This window comes from Urocitellus parryii, chromosome 16 (assembly GCF_045843805.1).
Source record: "Urocitellus parryii isolate mUroPar1 chromosome 16, mUroPar1.hap1, whole genome shotgun sequence".
Taxonomy (NCBI): Eukaryota; Metazoa; Chordata; class Mammalia; order Rodentia; family Sciuridae; genus Urocitellus; species Urocitellus parryii.
The window spans coordinates 19,662,659-19,679,389 of record NC_135546.1 but is presented as its reverse complement, the minus strand read 5'-3'; the positions used below and the strand labels follow the sequence as shown (position 1 = coordinate 19,679,389).

Sequence of the window (16,731 nt, the reverse complement as noted above, 5' to 3'; positions counted from 1 at the left end):
CATCATCATCATCATCATCCCAAAGCAAATATGAATAATCATCCAGTAAATTATGTGAATTTAAAAAAGGAAATTTACGGGCTGGGGCTGTGGCTCAGTGGTAGAGCATTTGCCTAGCAGCACCACGTAAAAATACATATAATAAAGGTATTGAGTCCAACTACAGCTGAAAAGTAAATATTAAAAAAATAAAGTAAATGTATTGTGTCCATCTACAACTAAAAATTAAAACAGAAAAACAAAATTGCCAGCAGTGGTGGTGCATCCCTGTTATCCCAGTGACTCAGGAGGCTGAGGCCAGAGGACAGCAAGTTGGAGGCCAGCCTCGACCACTTAGGGAAATCCTGCCTCGGAAGAAGAGGGAAGGGACCCCAGTGAGCAGGTTAGAGCCCACGAGTGTCCACTATGTCACCTGCACCGAAAAAGGAAGAAATTGAGAAAAGAAAAACCAGAAAGGGCTGGGATGGGGCTTCCTGGCAGAGCTCTGGGCCCCACCCCCAGGGCCACAAAGGCAAAAGGATCAAGCGCCATGTCAGACAGCGCCAAATCTGGAGGCCACGGTGCAAGGGCCCTGTCCTCCCGCGCGGGGCCTAAGGACAGTGGGGTGACCACCCCGCCCCGCAGTCGGAAGGACGGCGCTCGGAAAGAACCGGGAGAGCAACCCGCGCAGCCCCGCCCCTCCCCGCTCGGCCCCGCCCCGCCCCTCCCCTCATCGCTCGGCCCCGCCCCGCCCCTCCCCTCATCGCTCGGCCCCTCCCCTCCCTTCCCCGCTCGGCCCCGCCCTCCCCTCCCCGCTCGGCCCCGCCCCTCCCCTCCTCGCTCGACCCCGCCCCTCCCCGTTCGGCCCCGCCCCTCCCCTCCTCGCTCGACCCCGCCCCTCCCCTCCTCGCTCGACCCCGCCCCTCCCCGTTCGGCCCCGCCCCTCCCCTCCTCGCTCGACCCCGCCCCTCCACGTTCGGCCCCGCCCCTCCCCTCCTCGCTCGACCCCGCCCCTCCCCTCCTCGCTCGGCCCCGCCCCTCTCTGCGAGGCAGCCCCGCCCGTCCCGCACTCCCATTAGCAGGGCCAGGGTCTGCGCTGCCCTCTGATTGGTGGAAGTTCCATCCCTGATTTGCATAGGGCCCAAGGCCAGCGCCCGGTGCTTCGCGCCCGGCTGCAGCGGAGAAGCGCGGCCCGGCCACACCCCGTGCTCTCGGGTCGCCTGGTGGCTGCCTGTGGCCACCCGCTGGAGGTCGATTTGCAGGCTGCACACTCCTAGTTGCTCCCTAGAGAAAGAGAGGCCTGGCCTGGGTGCTCCTTCGGTCCCCTCCCGCCCAGCCATCCCCAGCTCGCTGCCCTGGCCAGGAACCCTCAGTTAAACCCTGGCCTGGTGGTGCAGGCTGTCATCCCAGCAGCTGGGGAGGCTGGGGCAGGAGGATCGCAAATTGGAGGCCAGCCTCAGCAATTTAGCAAGGCCCTAAGCAGCTCAGTGAGACCCTGCCTTCAGTAATAAAATATTTTGAAAGGGCTGGGTCCAGAGCCCCTGGGTTTCATCTCCAGGTGCCCAACAGCCCCTTCCTCCGGCTGGGCAGGCGCACAACGAGGGCTCAGGTTCATTGAATGAATGTTTGCACGTACTGTTAATAAGGGGAGAAAACAGTGATTCTTGCTTTCATGGATCGAAAGATGTGGGTGGAGAATCGGAGGGTAAATACTCAGACCAATCAGTTCTAAAGCGATCCAGCGTTTGCAGACAGAGCAGGTCACAGGGCTTGGGGACAGCTGCAGCACTGGTTCGGGAAGTCAGAGGGCAAACAGCCCCATCCACAAGCCCAGGCACCCGGATGCTTGCTCTAGCCAAAGGCTGGGAAGCTTTGCACAGCTTTGGGGGGCAGGGATGGCTTCCTGGCTGGACTCCATTCTCCCAGCGGGAAGGACAGGGTCTTGGCCTCTGCACCAGGACTCAGGTGGATTTTCAGCTGAAGAATTCCAACAACTTCCAAGTATCAAGAGTGAAAAGAGATTCGACAAGGGGCGTGTCCCGGATTCCAAGGTTTTTTTGTAGATTGGTGCTTAGCTGAGAGGCTGAGGCAGGAGGATCACAAATTGGAGGCCAGCCTCGGCAATTTAGCAAGGCCCTAAGCAACTCAGTGAGACCCTGTTTCTAAATAATATATCAAAAGGGCTGGGGACGGGGCTCAGGGTTTAAGCGCCTCTGGGTTCACTCCCCAGTACCCCCCCAAAAAATAGCTTTGGTTTGTAACCAGCAAACCGGGTGAGCTCAGGACTGACGCTTCCTCGACCCATGTCACTCTCCATCCAGTGCATAGGACAAAGCTATCAAATATAATTTATTCAGGAAAAAAATAAACTTTAGGAACATAATTTTAACAGCACCCGGCGGCTGGGAAGAGCCTGGAGCAACGGGTCCCCCTCATTCCCAGCAGCCCTGCGCTGCGGCAGGGGGACCACCGCCAAGGCCAGGGTGGCCCATCTGCCCGGGAGCCCACAGTGGCCAGCCTAACCGGGGGCCGTATGCAGAATGCAAGGAGCCTCCCTGAGCCTGAGCAGCGGCCTCCACTAGGACCTCACCTGGGCCTCTCTGGAGGCCGCTATTGGCAGTGAGGCCGCTTGGCCGCTGGTTCCTCCTTGTCCCTCTTCAGCCATCGGTCCAGGAGGCCGGGGGCCGCTCTCTTGGCGGGGGGTGGACTCCTCTGCAGGAACTGGCTGGTCCACTGCGGAACATCGGACTTGTCCTTTTGGGGTGACCTGGGTTCCTCCTTTTTGGGGGACTTGGTGGCCAGCCACTGCATCATCATCTGGCTGCTGCCACTTGCCTTGGGTTCCTAGGAGGAAGGAGAAGGTGACAGCACCCAGTTCAGGCTTTGGGGAAAGGCCCATGTGTGACTCCATCCACCTGTCATCCCAGCAGCTGGGGAGGCTGGGGCAGGAGGATCGCAAGTTAGAGGCCAGCCTCAGCAACTTAGAGGCCAGCCTCAGCAACTTAGAGGCCAGCCTCAGCAACTTAGCAAGACTGCGTCAAAACAACAAAAAAAGGTAAAAACAAAACCCAGAAGGGAATTCAGTGTCACCAGGGGGTTGGGTTGGAAATGAGGCTATGGACGTAAGGATGAACTTCCAAGAGCCACAGTGATGAGGGATTGAAGCTAAAGTCCTCCCTGTATGTGTGGCCTCTGTACAAATTCTCCTTAACTGTTGTCACTGCTCCCGCTGCTGCGTTGACACCCACAGCCCAAACCCAAACTGAATTAGCAAATGCCACCTGTCTAGAAAGTGACTTTGCTTACAGAGTAAAGACCTTGCAGAAGCCTGGCGTGATGGTGCATGCCTGTCACCCAGCGACTCAGGAGGCCGAGGCAGGAGGATTGTGAATTCAAGGCCAGCCTCAGCAAAAACGAGGCGCTAAGCAACTCGGTGAGACCCTGTCTCTAAATAAAATAGCAAAAAGGGCTGGGGACGGGGCTCAGGGGTTAATTGAGCCCCTGGGTTCCATCCCCAGTACAAAAAAAAATTATAGAGAGGAGTGGGCAGAAAGGTGAAGTCTGGGTTTCCGAGTCCGAGGGTCTTGTTAACTGTGGAAGTGTGGTGGGATGAATTGGGAGGTGGAAAGAAAATGTTTATTTTTGTGTGTGTTATTTTAATATTTTTTAGCTGTGGTTGGGCTCAATACCTTTATTTCATGTATTTTTACGTGGTGCTGAGGATCGAACCCAGGGCCTTGACCCTGCTAGGCGAGCGCTCTACCTCTAAGCCACAGCCCTAGCCCTTGTGTCGTGTTCAATGGAGCTGGTAGGGTTGGTGATCTGATTTTCTTGACTGATTTTTGTGTCATCACGGGGGTGATGTGAATAACAGAGGAAGCGCTGTTTTGCAACCGACCTGCCCCCGAAAATATGTCTGAAGTCCCTGGGGAGCTGAGCAGAATGAGGATGCAGATGTGGGCTGTGCGGTATTTGCCCCCAGCAGGACCAAATATTCAGTTTCCATCTGTGTGGTCTTGGCCCGGGCTTCATGGATGTCTGGGGTGGAGTATCTCCTGAGAGGTCACTGGGCCCCATACTCAGCTGGGCCCCAGGGGCGCGAACCTATAATTCCCAGTAACTCTTGAGGCCGAGGCAGGAGGATGACAAGTTGGAGGCCAGCCTCAGCAACTCAGCATGATCCTGTCTCAAAATAAACTGGCTTCTGAGTAGTTGCTGGTAGTTTCTGTCTTGGTTTATCACATGGATTTTTGGGAGAGGAGAGAATCAAAAAGGCATTTTGTTCAACAGGTAATTAAATTTTGGTCGTATTTGTTTTGAAAATATGCTAGGCTACCTTTCTTCCTTGTGTCCCTCCATGTTTTGGAAAGCTTGTGTCCGTTTAACAATTGAAATAAAGAAAAGCAGTTGAGCTCTAGGCCTGGTGGTGTAATCCTAGTGACTGGGAGGCTGAGGCAGGAGGATCACAGGGTAGAGGCCAGCCTCAGCAACTTAGCGAGGCCCTAAGCAATTTAGCAAGAGTCTGTCTCCAAATCAAATAGAGAAAGGGCTGGGGATGTGGCTCAGCGGTTAAGTGCCCCTGGGCTCTGTCCCAGCTCACAAGTCCTCCTTACCTTTCTGACCACAAGGCTGAGAGGTGTGACACACTCGGGCGTGTCGTTGCGGGAGTTGTTCACCACAGAGGAGACGGGGTGGAAGGTGATGTTCTCTGTGGGGTGGATCAGCTTCAGGGCTTCCTGGGTAGACACCTCCCCAAAGTCGAGCCATTTGGACACAGCCTCCTCTCCATCCAAGATGGCGGGCATCCTAGCCCACGGGTCAGGAGGGCGGGTGGGGAAGGAAAGGGAAGAGAGATGGGTCAGCTAGTAGGTGACAGGCCATGAGGAGGAGCTGGCCCGCCCTCCGCCCCTTGTGTGACAGGTTCCCCCTCAGCACAACCCGAGAGAGCTCCAGAGTCAACATGGAGACCCCAGAATGAGTGTCACGCAAGACAGTGGAGAGGCTACAACCAATCCCAGTGCAGGCCACTGAACATTCTAGAAAACTAATGAACTTTCTTTGAGGCCTAAATTTAAAGACTAGATCTCTCCACAAAAATTTCCAGCCTCCTCAAATGAGAAAGACCTACAGTAAGCCAGGTGCAATGGCGCACGCCTGTCATCCCGGGGGCTCGGGAGGCCGAGGCAGGAGGATGGCAAGGTGGAGGCCAGCCTCAGCAACTTAGCGAGACCGTGTCCCAAAATAAAAAAAAAAAATAAAGGGGGCTGCAGATGTGGCCCAGTTTCTGGGTTCCATTCCCAATACCAAAACCAACCAACCCAAAAAAGTGTTTTTGATGAAATATAGGAAATTGTTTAAGGTTAATTAGCAAAATAGAAAATCATATGAAAGTACAGATACAGGTTGGGACCAGGCCAACAGCACCAGGGAGAACAGTACGTTCTTCTCAGGAGAACACCCCAAAACCACCGAGGCCAGTGTTCAGATGTGGCAATAACTGCGAAGGTGTCACCCAAGCAGTCGGCTCTGCGGATGTCTGTTTTGAAATTGCAAATCTCTTCCAATGTGGCTGAGATCTCGGGGATCCAGGGGAGTATGAAGAAAATATTGCATTTGCTTTTGCAGAATTTCATCTGAGGAAATGTGAGGGCCCCAGAGAAACTGAGCCTTGTAGGAACACACACACAGTCTCACACACTCACTCTCTCAATATCTCAAACATGTCTTAGTTTCCTGGCTCAAACATACCAGGCAGTCTGGGGTACAGCGCTTGCCTGGCACGTGGGAGGCCCTAGGTTTGATCCTTAGCACCACATAAAAATAAATAAATAAAGGCAGGTGCAGTGGCGCACGCCTGTCATCATAGCAGCTCTGGAGGCTGAGGCAGGAGGATCGCAAGGTGGAGGCCAGCCTCAGCAATTTAGCAAGACCCTGAGCAACTCAGGGAGACCCTGTCTCTAAATAAAATATTAAAAAGGGCTGGGGACGGGGCTCAGGGGTCGAGGGCCCCTGAGTTCAATTCTCAGTACCAAATAAATAAATAAATGAAATAAAATAAAGGTATTGTGTCCTCTATCAAAAAAAAAAACAAACAAACAAAAAACAAAACAAAACAAAAAAAAACCCAGGGAGCCATTGCAGATGGAAGTATTTTAAATACTGAACAGAAGCTTGAAGTAATAAAGCATCTTGAGAGAAAAAAGAGAACCCGTGATCATCGCCAGAGCAATGGGTATAGACAAATCCATATCAGTGACAAGGATGTAAAAGTAAATGTCCCGGCTGGAACCACTTTCCAAATACTGTGAAGGCATGAGAAGATTCTTTAGCCTTTGGACTGAATTAACTTCTCTCATAAAGAAAAATGCACGAGATACACATGATGGATTTGGTGGGTCTCTTGACTCTCCTTTCCAGAACTTTCTGTGATTGGGAGAAGCCACAGTACCGAGAGAAATGGCACTAAGGAATTTCTAGCAGTGCCCGCCTGTCATCCAACAGCTCAGGAGGCTGAGGCAGGAGGATTGCAAGTTGGAGGCCAGCCTCAGCAATTTAACGAGGCCCTAGGCCACTTGAGACCCTGTCTCAAAATCCAATAGAGCCAGGTGCAGTGGCGCACACCTGTCACCCCAGCAGCTTGGGAGGCCGAGGCAGGAGGACCAGGAGTTCAGAGCCAGCCTCAACAAAAGCGACGCCCTGAGCCACTCAGGGAGACCCTGTCTCTAAATGAAATACAAAATAGGGCTGGGGATGGGCCATTCATTGGGTCAATTTCCTTTTTTTCCGGATTAAACCCAGGACCTCCTGTGCCAGGCAAGGACTTTCTACTGAGCTATATCCTTGCTCTGTCACTGTGTCTTATTTCTGGTCCCAGAGAGGGAACCCAGTGAGCCACAACCCCAGCCCCTATTTATTTATTAAGATATTTTTTAGCTTTAGGTGGACACAATATATTTTTTTTTTATTTTTTATGTGGTGCTGAGGATCAAACCCAGTGCCTCATGCATGTGAGGCAAGTGCTCTGCCCCTGAGCCACAAGCCCAGTCCCTGAGACCTCTTCATTTGTTTTTTGAGACAGGGCCTCATTAAGTTACTGAGGCTGGCCTCCAACTTGTGATCCTCCTGCCTCAGCCTCCCCAGCTGCTGGAATTAGCAATGTGTGCCACCGTGCCTGCCTCCGATCGGTTCTTGTCAGGTAATTGGGTCCCAGCCGTGTTTGTGCCTATGTTGTAGCTGGACTGATGATAACTCTATTTTGTACAGTTTTAGTTTCCCGGAAGCTGCCTATTCTATCTAACAGCACAGAGGACAAACCCTTGTTGGAATCTTTGTGGACCCGAGGCTGAGAAGCGAGACTTGCCTGGGGTGGATGTCGGTGAGGCTTTTGCAGGAGTCCACGGTGATGATGGTGTAGGAGTACAGGGGGTCTCCTCCCTCTGGGGGCTCCCAGCAGTCAAAGATGCCCGCCATGGTGAGCAGCCTCCAATTGTGCCAAGCTTTTTCCCAGGTCTCAGCGCTATCCACAGCCCCGGTGGCATCTTCTGCCTAGAAGCACAAGGGCAGAGGATGTGCTCAGAGGCCACCTCCACACTCGCCTGCAACCTCGGGTACACACCGAGGCAGGAGGATCCCAAGTTCAAGGCCAACCTGGGCGACTAAGTTCTTTTTCTTTTTGAGGGGCGTGGAGGGACCAGGGATGGAACTCAGGGGCCTGAGCCCCGTCCCCAGCCCTTTTTCTATTTTATTTAGAGACAGGGTCTCGCTGAGTTGCTTAGTGCCTGACTAAATTGCTGAGGCTGGCCTCCACTTTCGATCCTCCTGTCTCAGCCTCCCAAGTCACTGGGAGGACAGGCGTGGGCCACTGCGCCTGGCTTACTCTTGTTTCTTGCTGAAGTAACTTTCCTCTGCCCAAAACACAGTTTTTGACCTTTCTTCTTTGTACTCCTACTTATTATTCAAGATTGAGTTTAGGAGCTAGAATATAGGAAGCTGGAAAAAAATATCACTTCTATCTTAACAATAAGAAAAAGCCACATCATTTACACAATCATGATTTTCTCTAAATGCTTCAGAGAAGTGAGGTTGCTGAGCAACCAGTGTGCCGAAAAAGTAAGACAGGAGCTCCAAGAGGAAGCGGAATGGAAATACTAGATGATTGGTGACAAAGGGAGGAAGACAGGCCTTTGTACAAGCCAGCAAGCCATTAAGAAGTCAAATATATCATCTTTTTTTTAGTGACACCCCAGAACCCAAGGATGCTCAACCACGGAGCCATGTCCCCAGCCCTTTTTAGTTTTTGTCTTGAGACAGGGTCTTGCTAAGTTGCTTAGGGCCTCCCTAAATTGTGGAGGCTGGCCTCAAATTTGTGATCCTTCTGCCTCAGCCTCCTGAGCGGCTGGGGTCACAGTCACGTGCCACGGCACCCAACTATTATCAAACTCTTAAAAAAGCAGAGTATGGGCAAACCTGAGGGAGACAGAACCCCCAAGCACTGCAGTCAATGGGGGAGTCTGTACCAGCTTGGAGGCTCTTCTCCGAGGACCTTACGGGGTGTTCATGTGAAAGAGTGGAAAGAGGGAAGAAACTTGGAGGAATCCAAGTGTGGTGCTGCATATGAGTAATCCCAGCCACTCAGGAGGCTGAGGCAAGAGGATCGCAAGGTAGAGGCCAGCCTCAGCCACTTAGCGAGGCCCTAAGCAACTCAGTGAGACCCTGTCTCTAAATAAAATAGAAAATAGGGCTGGGGATGGGGCTCCGTGGTTGAGAGCCCGAGTTCAATCCCTGGTAACCCCCAAAAAACAAAATAAAAAAGAGCTGGGGATGTGGCTCAGTGGTTAAGCACCCCTGGGTTCAAACCCTGGTACCCAAAATAAAATAAAATAAAATTGGAAACAATGAATGAACATATCAGTAAAAATTATCTAAAGTGATTCACAAAAAATAGAGAAACCAAATACAGAAGAGCTCATCCAAGATCCACAGGACAAAACCAAAGCATCTAGTGCTTTTGTAACTGGAACCCCAGGCCCAGAGCGCCCCCCAGTGGTGGGGTGTGAGCTCAGCACACTCCAGGCCCTGGGTGGCCATGTCCAGCACCAAAGGAAGACACCAGATCTCAGGAAGCCAAGAGAAAAAGAGAAGAAGTACTCAAAGAGGTTAACAAATGAGTGTTTTCCAAATATTTTCCATGCCAGAGATCCAAACTCCACAAAATACACTTCCCCAGCCCGCACCTGTCCATGAAGACGGTCAGCCAGGTGTGGTGTGGCGCACGCCTATAATCCCAGTGGCTCAGGAGGCTGAGGCAGGAGGATCGCAAGTTGGAGGCCAGCCTCAGCCACTGAACGAGGCCCTGAGCAACTCAGGGAGACCCTGTCTCTCAATAAAATATATAAAAAGGGCTGGGGATGGGGCTCGGTGGTTAAGCACCCCTGGGTTCAATTGCTGGGACCAAAAAAAAGATGGTGATTAAGGCTGGGGACAGGGAGGTAAGGGAAGTGACTTCTAGTGGGCCTCTCTTTGGAGCAATGGCAACGTCCTGGAATCAGATGGTGATGATGGCTGTGTGACATTTTGAAAATGTTAAAAATCATTGAACTTTAAGACGGGACTTTGATGATCTGTGAATTAATTTTTTGTGGTACAGGGATTGAGCCTGAGAACACTCTGTCACTGAGTCTTTGTATTTTTTTTTAAATATTTTTTCAGGGCTGGGATTGGGGCTCAGTGGTAGAGCGCTTGCCTAGCACATGGGAGGCCCTGGGTTCGATCCTCAGCACCACACAAAAATGAAGTAAAGATATTTTCACATACAACTAAAAAAAAATATTTAAAAAAATATATTTTTTCACTTGTTGATGGACCTTTGCTTTATTTACTTTCTTTTATGTGGTGCTAAGGAGGAAACCCGGTGCCTCACGCAGGCTAGGCAGGTGCTCTACCACAGAGCCACAGCCCAGTCCTGTATTTTAATATGGTTTAGTTGCAGGTGGACACAACACTTTATTTGAGTTATTTACTTTGGTGCTGAGGATCCAACCCAGGGCCTCACACGTGCTAGGCAAGTGGTCTCCCACTGAGCCCCAACCCCAGCCCCCTTTGTATTTTTCGGAGCTGGGGATTAAACTCTGGATCCCATACACACCAGGCAGGTGTTCTGACGCTGGGCTACATTCCTGGTCTCATTTTTTATTTTGGGAGGCTGAGGCAGGAGGACCACAAGTTGGAGGCCAGCCTCAGCAATTCAGCGAGACCCTGTCTTGATTTTGAGACAGTTTCACTAAGTTGCTGAGGTTGGGATTGAACTCGTGAACTGTCTGCCTCATGTCCTCAGGTAGCTGGGATCACAGGGACATAGAGGAGACATGAAGATCAACATAGGATGGTGTGGCTGTGAGTGTCCCCAGAGCTCCCACGGGGACAATACAGGAAGGTCCAGAGGAGGAGTGAGGGGTGTGAGGCCTGAATCCTGGCAGGGAATGGCTCCCTGGGGTCCCCTGGTGGTCCCTGGTGGGGTGTAGGGAGGAGGTGGCCCTGGGGCCGTGGCTTGGGGTCTCTATTGGTCCCTGGAGAGTGGAGTCCCTGCTCCCTGGTCCCCATGGGAGCTGCTCCCTCCCCACACTCTTCCTCCATGATGTCCTGCCTCCCCTCAGCCAGGAGTGGGGCCACCGTCTGTGGACACCCTGGGCCCCACATCCACTGTCCCCCTCTGCAGTGGTGCTGCAGGGTCCCTGAGTCACAGCAGCAGAAAAGCTGACTAAATCAATGACCCTGACTTGTTTCCGGGTCCCTTCCTTCCCAGAGCCCGCTGTGGCCGATACCTTCTCGGTCTTGACCTGGGGGAAATAGATGAAGTAGGGCTGACTCTGGCTTGTCACTTGGCTCCGCTGCCATTCGTAGAATCCATCTGCTAGGACCACACAGCGCCGTCCCTTTCCCAGAGGCACCTGAGAGAGAAGAGGAAGATACGGTCTCAGTGGTACCCTGTGGCTTCGCAGGAGGCATCGAAGAGCTTAAGTGCAAACCAGGCCCAGGGCTGGGGTGAGCCACACAACAGGTCCCCATGGCCCTGGCCTGGGTTCCACCCCCAGGACCACAAACATAATACAAAACCCAGGTCCAGCATGTGACCTTGGAGTTAATTTCTGTGTCCCTCACTTAGATCCAGCTTTTTTCTTTCCTGGTATTAGAAACTGAATCCAGGGGTGCTTAACCCCTGAGCCCCGTCCCCAGCCCTTTTTTATATTTCATTTAGAGACAGGGTCTCGCTGAGTTGCTTAGGGACACACTAAATTTTCGGAGGCTGGCCTCTAATTGTGATCCTCCTGCCTCAGCCTCCAGAGCTGCTGGGATGACAGGTGTGGGCCACTGCACCCAACCAATTACACAGATGTTGAAGATTAAATAATGCACCTCAAAGCAACCAGCCCTAACCAACAGGCGGAGGTGGTAGCTAGTTTTTAAAACTGGGTCCCAGCAAGCCAGACTCCTAATAGTTATAACCCGTGTGGGCCCTTCCCATACTGAGGGACATTTAGAAACAGAGTCTCACTGAGTTGCTTAGGGCCTCGCTATGTTGCTGAGGCTGGCCTCCACCTTGTGATCCTCCTGCCTCAGCCTCCCAAGCTGCTGGGACGACAGGTGTGCACCACCACGTGCAGTTTCTCCTTTTTTTAATCCCTTCTAATCGACTCCTGCCTACCCCTCGGAGTGAGGTGTCTTGAAATCTTTCTGGCATGTTCACAAGCACTGACGAGACAGAATCACGCTAGCTGCCTTGGTTGGCTCCGCAGGAGGCCCCTGTTCTACATCCACCCCTCGCTCCTCCCATCCTATCGGATCACAAGTCCATGAGAACCTCAAAATAACAACTGCCTCCAAGAGGACAGTCAATCCACTGACGCAAGATGTGACTGTTCTGTTGTAAATCACTAAGTCTGGCACCAACAGCACTCAACATGAACAACTGGGAATATTTTTTAGAACCTAATCTTGTTCATCAGGCACACAAGGCACATTCCAGGCTCTGAGGAAAAAAGAGGAGTGTGTGCCTTTCCCCACCTTGAAGGACCGTTTCTCCAAGATGGTGTCGCTGCGACAGTTGGTGATGTTGAAGGGCATCTTGGAAAGATCGGCTTCTTTGAACCAACATGGGACCAGGCCCCATCGCATGGGGGCAATGACACGCTCTGATGAGTCTGCGCCCTGCCACAGAAAAAGGAGAGCATGATAGTAACAAGATTTTCCAGTTGCGGAAGGACACGCCTATGATCCCAGCCACTTGGGAGGCTGACATAGGAGGATGATACACAAGGAAGCCTGTACGTGGATTTTTCTAGATTCCTACTTGGATTTTTTTGTTGGTGGTGGTCGTATTAGGGACTAAAACCCAGGGGGTGCTCAACCATGGAGCCACGTCCCCAATCCTTTTTATTTTTTATTTTGAGACAGGGTCTCACTGAGCTGCTGAGGCTGACCTCCAACTTGAGATCCTCCTGCCTCAGCCTCCCAAGCAGTTGGGATAAGTGACTGACACTACACCTGGCCACAGGATATTGTTAAGAATTAAAGATAACAATGGGGCCTGGAGTTGTGGCTCTGTGGTAGAGCACTCGCCTAGCATGTGAGGCCCTGTGTTAATTCTCAGGAGCACATATAAATAAATTAAGGTTCCATTGAAAACTAAATAACAATGACAGGTACACACCTGTGATCCCACCAAGTCAGGAGGCTGAAGCAGGAGGATTGCAAGTTGGAGGCCAGCCTCAACAACTCGGTGAGGCCCTAAGCAACTCAGGGAGACCCTGTCTCTAAATAAAACATAAAAAAGGGCTGGGGATGGGGCTCAGGGGTTGAGCACCCCTGGGTTCAATCCTGAATACAAAAAAAAAAAGCCAATCAACTGAATTCAGATTTCAATTTCAATAGAAATCTGCAAGACAACTATTCTACCTCTGAGTTCTCAACTTTGCACGCTGACATACCTCTCCACAACACCCAGAAACTTCTGATAATGTCCTTGGTCACTTTGGGTTATTGTGACATAGGGGGGTGCTCCTGATACTTAGTGAGCAGAGGCCAGGGAGGCTGCTGAACATTCTAGCCTGCACTGACCCTTCCCACCAGTGGCACACTCCTGTAATCCCAGCAGCTAGGGAGGCTGAGGCAGGAGGATCACAATTGGAGGCCAGCCTCAGCCACATAGCAAGGACCATCCATGATGATGTCACCAGTGCCTAGGGTAAAGCTTGTTCTCACCACTTCTATTGGTGACCTTTAACTGAGTGGGTTCATTGGACAACTGTCAACCAAACCCACACGTGAGGACAATGAACAGGAAGTGGGTGAGAAGCCCAAGTGCTGAGGATAGTGCCCGGTATTAGTCACCTTTTCCATTTTGGTCCCTCAACAGAACAGCTGGGGGCATTGGGGTGGAGAGATCAAAGAGGAAGCAATTTGCAAAGTGGCGGTTTCAAATGCAAATGCTGCAATCTCCAAGCGCAAATGGCCAAATGAAATGCTGAAATATTTCTAATTTGTTTCACAAATTACAGGTTTGAGAAATATGAAATATTTATCAAATTATGAAACACAGGCAATCTTTTTTTATTTTTTTCTGGTACCAGGGATGGAACCCAGGGGCGCTTAAACCCTGAGCCCCGTCCTCATCCCTTTTTAGATTTTATTCAGAGACAGGGTCTCCATAAGTTGCTGAGGCTGGCCTCCAACTTGCGATCCTCCTGCCTCAGCCTCCCAAGCCGCTGGGATGACAGGCACGTGCCACCTCACCCATCTAAACCGTGAAATCGTAACCAAACTTATTAATGAGATGTATGGTCTAACAGCACATTAGAAAATTCCTATCAGTGACCCAAATGGGGACTGGTTGCTTCTACCTCCCCTAGTTCTGGTTCTAGGATCCATTAATTGGAATGGGGATTGGTGTTGGGAATTCAGTTCCAGCTTTGCCTTTGCTGATCAGGCAACCTAGGACAAGTTCCCATCTTTCTGTTCAACAATATTTTGTTTCCAGTGGACCTCCATTCAGTAAGTCTTCAGGGATTTGGAAGAGAACTAGGGGCTAACAGCACAGAAGACTCACACACCTGATCTCCCTTCCTTCTAAATTCTGTCTTCCTTTTAAATATGTCTCATCTTTTCCTTTCCCCTTTGAGGGTCTCCTCTTTTGTGTGGGGAAGGTCAGGGATTGAACCCTAGGGGTGCTCAACCCCCAAGCCACATCCTTAACACCCCCCTTTTATTTTTTTTAATTTTGGGTACCAAAAATTGAACCTAGGGGCACTCAACCACTGAGCCACATCCTCAGCCTATTTTTATATTTTATTTAGAGACAGGGTCTTGCTGAGTTTGCTTAGTGCCTCGCTAAATTGCTGAGGCTGGATTTGAACTCACGATCCTCCTATCTTAGCCTCCCTAGCTGCTGGGATTACGGGTGTGTGCCACTGCACCTGGCCTTTATTTTTTGAGACAGGGTTTTATTAAGTCGCATAGGGCCTTCCTAAATGGCTGAGGCTGGATTTGAACTTGTGATCCTCCTGCCTCAGCCTCCAGAGATTTGTGGGATTATAAGTGTGAGCCACCATGTCCAGAGTTGCTGCCTTAAATAAAAAAATAGAAAAAAAAATTCCCCTCCAAATAAAAGGCTTATAGAAATCGGGCATGCATTATGGCTAGCAGGTCCAGTATAGCGAATGCACTTAAATTGAGCCCCGGAGAATAGTGGATCAAGTCCTCAGGTTATAAAGCAATAATATAACTACTTTCATTGAGGTCTAGAGTGGTTCTCATCTGGGGGCCGGAATATCTAGATAAAAGCTGATTTAAATGTAATCCCAGCCAGCCAGTGGCACACGCTTGTAATCCCAGCAGCTAGGGAGGCTGAGGCAGGAGGATCACAGTTGGAGGCCAGCCTCAGCCATTTAGCAAGGCTCTAAGCAACTCAGGAACATCCTATTCTCTAAATAAAATACAATAAAAGGGCTGGGGATGTGGCTTAGTGGTTAGGCATCCCTGGGTCCAATTTAGGAAAACAAGATGTCATCTTAAATTAGTGGCTTTATTATTTGAAACCCTGTGTCATCAAATTACAAAATAAAAGAGCAAATTAAAACAAGGACAGTGGTAAAGCACCCCTGTGCTCCATCCCCAGTACTGCTGGGTGGAAACTGGCCCAGTCGGGCTCCAACTGGTTACCTTCTCCAAGTGCAGCCGAGACAGCAGCACGGGGCTGCTGGACTGGGGGCTCTTGTTGTAAGAGGGGTAGTACTTCTCGGGGTCTCTCCACTCTGGGAGTCGCTGCTGGCCCTGTCGATCGTGATAGGCACAAGCTCTCGTGAGGACATCTCTAGGTAAGTGACAGGACGTGCGCCCACACATCCTTCAGCTCGGCCTCCCTCTCGCCACCTTTAAATACAAAACATAAGGAGAAGGTCTATACATGAAATATCAGATCTTTTTCTGTGACCAGGGATGGAACCCAGAGTGCTTAACCCCTGAGCCCCATCTCAACCCTTTTTCCTATTTCATTTAGGCACAGGGTCTCGCTGAGTTGCTGAGGGCCTCACTAGAGGCTGGCCTCCAACCCGCGATCCTCCTGCCTCGGCCTCCTATGGGGATGGCCTGGTGCAATGTCAGGTCTCAGTCACAGCGTCCTCCTGCGATGTCCAGGTTCTACTACTCGGGACCCCCAAGCTCCATCAGGGACAAGGATCCGCCCCTTGGGCTCAACACCCTGGCCCCCCGGTGCGGCCCTGGCACTGAATTGAATCGCTCCCCAAACAGTTGCCCGGATGCAACTCCCCGAGGAGGTGGGTTCCTGGAGCAGCCAAGAAAGGCGACTGGGGCCCCTGGCGCTGCCCTCTGGCGACCCTTGGTCCCGCCCTTCTCTGTCCCCGCAGGCGCCGGCGACCCGGCCGGAAACGCGGTCCCCCCCGCCGCCCGCTGCCTCCGCGGCCCAAGGCCCGGGCTGGACCCCGGCGGCGAACGCGCTCCGGGCTCGGCTCCCGGGTCGCCGGGTGCAGGTGGCTCCGTAGCCGCTGTACGCCCCGCCCCTGCCCCGCGTCGCCTAGAGCCGGCCCGGCCGTCCCGCCTGGCGACCCGCGTCGCTTCACCCTCGGGCGTCGGAGTCCAGAGGCTCCGGCCGCCCGCGTCGCCTCACTTCACCTCACGCTCGCGCCGCGCTCAGCCGGGACACCGCGCGCCTGCGCCAGCTCCCGCCCCAACCAGCCTAGGCCCCGCCCCTGGGACAGCCCCGCCCCAAAGGGGCGGGACGTCCGCGTTCATGCGTCGCGGGATTCCGTTCCTGTGGCCCCGCCCCCGGGCGAGCCCCGCCCAAGAGGGCGGGCCGTCCGCCTTGATGCGCCGCGGGATTCCGTTCCCTGTGCTCCGCCCCCACGTCAGCCCCGCCCCAGAGGGCGGGCCTTGCTACCTTTCCCTGTGGCCCCGCCCCCAGGTGAGCCCCGCCCTAGAGGGCGGGCCGCGCCCCTGCGGGTTCCCTTCCCTGGGCTCCAGGGACAGACTGGCCGCCAGGCACCTGGGTTCCCTCCCCCGAGGCCCGTCCCCCAGGGAAGGGCCCTGGCACCCGGGCACCAGGTCATTGTGGGGGTGAAGTCTTCATTTCAGGCCTGACGAGGACAGAACCCGAGCCACCCAGGAGCGCGTCCCACAGTCACGCGTGGCTGGAGTCTGCTCCCTGATCACCATGCGAGCTGCTCTGCTGCCACTCTTCCTCCA

The 16,731-nt window shown here is 52.5% G+C and overlaps 1 protein-coding gene across 2 annotated transcripts; it reads right to left on the bottom strand.

Annotated features, from left to right (window-relative positions):
* Positions 1 to 2,317: 2,317 nt before the first annotated feature.
* Hmces (5-hydroxymethylcytosine binding, ES cell specific) lies at positions 2,318 to 16,229 on the bottom strand. 2 transcript variants are annotated; one of them, XM_077793450.1, is made up of 7 exons: positions 16,162 to 16,229; positions 15,193 to 15,402; positions 12,040 to 12,183; positions 10,800 to 10,925; positions 7,340 to 7,524; positions 4,593 to 4,785; positions 2,318 to 2,823 (listed from the first exon to the last, which is right to left on the bottom strand). In XM_077793450.1, the coding sequence occupies exons 2-7, from the start codon at positions 15,373 to 15,375 to the stop codon at positions 2,590 to 2,592; spliced, it is 1,065 nt and encodes a 354-aa protein (XP_077649576.1). In that variant the 5' UTR covers positions 15,376 to 15,402; positions 16,162 to 16,229; the 3' UTR covers positions 2,318 to 2,589. The 2 variants fall into 2 exon arrangements, with proteins under 2 accessions (XP_077649576.1, XP_077649575.1); XM_077793449.1 differs by having other exon boundaries at positions 16,110 to 16,162.
* Between the last annotated feature and the right edge of the window lie 502 nt (positions 16,230 to 16,731).